The sequence below is a fragment of the Psammomys obesus genome, unplaced genomic scaffold (genome assembly GCF_907164565.1).
Source record: "Psammomys obesus unplaced genomic scaffold, mPsaObe1.curated_primary_1811, whole genome shotgun sequence".
NCBI classification, from domain to species: Eukaryota; Metazoa; Chordata; class Mammalia; order Rodentia; family Muridae; genus Psammomys; species Psammomys obesus.
In genome coordinates, this window is record NW_026585937.1 from 1 (window position 1) to 2,574 (window position 2,574).

General features: G+C 48.4%; 1 protein-coding gene across 1 annotated transcript; it reads left to right on the plus strand.

Moving 5' to 3' along the window:
• Window positions 1-6: 6 nt before the first annotated feature.
• LOC129671854 (apolipoprotein L3-like) lies at window positions 7-919 on the plus strand (the record flags this gene model as incomplete). Its single annotated transcript, XM_055601012.1, has 1 exon — window positions 7-919. A coding segment is annotated over one exon (618 nt), but the record flags the coding sequence as incomplete, so codon positions are not given.
• Between the last annotated feature and the right edge of the window lie 1,655 nt (window positions 920-2,574).

The window sequence follows — 2,574 nt, forward strand, 5'->3', positions numbered from 1 at the left end:
AGGGGCTGCACCATCTCCAATGTGGTGTCCAGCTCTGCTGGCATTAGTGCTGGAGGCCTGGGCCTCTGTGGTTTAATTCTGACACCCGTTACAGGAGGGCCCAGTCTGGCGCTCTCAGCAACTTCCTTGGGGCTGGGAGTGGCAGCATCTGTAAACAGTCTTACAACCATCGTTGTAGAAGAATTAAACAGACTGTCAGATGAGTCTGAAGCCATGCGCCTGGTGGGAGCCAGCATGGACACTCTGGATGAGATTGTGCAGATCACGCCTAAGATGAGTGTCAAACTTTATAAAACACCTGGAGAAGGTTTTGATGACTTGAGGTCCCTCAGGGATCATATCCACGCTCTCAGGATAGCCAGAGCCAGCGCTCGCTCTGCCCAAGGTTCTAGGCAGGTGGGAAGGGCTTCATCCAGCTCTCTTCTCCCAATGACCAGAGGAGCCAAGATTACAGCAGTGAGCTTTACCAGTATCTTCCTTGGGTTGGATGTGTTTCACCTTGTGAAAGACTCAATGCATTTGTATGATGTGGCTAAGACAGAGTCAGCTAGAGCACTTCGGAACCTGGCTCACAACCTGGAAGAGAAGTTACATAAATTTAAGAAGATCCACGAGGCTCTATAGTAAGACCTGCGTCAGTGACCCCACCCCAGGCTCTCCAGGCGGCATTGGCTCTGCTTGTGTCCTTGCAGTTAGAGCTAGACATGTCCTAATCCCTCCACATGAGTCTGTAGCCCTTTCTGGACAGTTGAAGGGTCTAGAAATGCTCCGTTCCATTCCTGGGTCTGGTCATGAGATGCCTGTCAGGGTCGGCTTGTGGCCCAGGGGACATTTACATGGTCCTGCCTCTTACTGTGTTTCTCTCCAACAAGGGAAAGTCATGCCGATGAAAGAGGAAGAATAAAAGTCAGAAAAGTTTCTTCTGTTTTTGTTTGTTTGTTTTTAGGGGGCAAAGGAAAAACCCAGCTTTCTATAGGAAAGCATGGTCACAAGTTTTTGCCAATCAAAGTGTCCACCATGGCTTGCTCTTGACTCAGCCTCTGAGCTGTGAAATGAAAGTTGATGCTTCATACCTCACCACAGTCTTCCCATATACAATATCAGCCCAGCCTCATAGTGCATGTGACAATTACACACAGAACTGAAACATGGGCAAAGACTTGTCTCTTAAGAGAATGATTGTAAAACTCCAAACAAATGGTGAAATAAACGAGTTGTGATCTATACTGTATGGGTCCCAAGTAGCCACCTGTTCTCCCTGCTCAAAGCTGTGAGGACATGGCCATCAGGCCCCAGCGACATTTTTGTAGGGTGACATAGGCCACCGCAGCAAGAGTTACGTTCACCTATGGTGTCGAGCCCCTTTCTTTCAGTCTCTTCTCCTGGGACTAGAAGAAATGTCGCACAGCCGTCAAGATGTAGGTCTCTGGTAGAGCAGAGGATTTAGTGAGACATGAAGTGGAAATTCTGCTAGAGAGGATGCTGGGGACTTCTTAGAGGAAGCAATGCATGATGGTTATAAGTAATGGTGGCTTTCTAGTGCCCTGCTCTACAACTTCAGCACACCACAGAACCCAGGACTGAGCTGAGGGGTGAGGAGAGGCAGTGTGCCTGGAGGGATGGAACTGGTCAGAACTGGAGGTGTGGAGAGTGATCTGTGGGAGTTTCTGAGCCTGCAGGTGCATGTTTTTTGTTTGTTTTTTTCCTTCAAGACCATGGAGAACCCACAACAATACAGGTGTGTAGAGAAGAAGCTTGAAGGTCAGCCTGAGGTTGGCCATGTGAGTGTGTGGACAAGGAGTGGAGTGAAGGGGTGCCCCATCCAGCGGGGGTTCAACAGGTCCCTAAGGAGGGGTGAAAAGAATGGGGTGGGAAAGAGACTCAAAGAATGGAGACCAAGACAGGTTGTCTGATCAAGTCCTCATTTATTTGAAATTTTTACACAACTATATAGGGGGAAGGCAGGAAAGGGGAAAGGCTAATTTACTGCTGCAGAAGATAGCGAAAGTGTTTTATGGTTTGAGATACCGCACCTGCAAGATACCGTAAGAATGTTTCCTTAAGATATCTCAAGGAAAAAAAAAATTAGAAAAAAGATATCTCAAGGATGCTCCAAGACTAACGAGCAGATGTTCTCACATAAGTTTATCACCCATGACCTAGGGTCCTAGTGCAGCTTTGGTAACTTTTCCACTAATTGGCTTTGGCTCCACTAAATGGCTTTGGCTCACTAGTTGGCTTTGGCTCCCGGCATCTCCTCCCTTCTCAAACAATTTAAGAGGCTAACAGGTAGGTTTTGAACATGCGGTCTTTTGAAGACGGTGGGCATTAACCAGAGGGGGGAAGTAGTGACCTGATCCTCCAAAGATGTTTTGTAGTCTTTTTTGGGTGTCTTTTGGGGGAGGAAAGGAAGACCCCATCAACACCCGAGGGCATCCCCTGCTGGTTGTGGTTAGGGGTAATCAGACACCAACCTCTATGCAATCAGGTTTGCTTCTCGGGGGACTCAGAAGCTGGCAATTGGGCCCTCCCCCTGCGGTACCTCATCCTACACCCCTTGCAGGTGCCCACGCA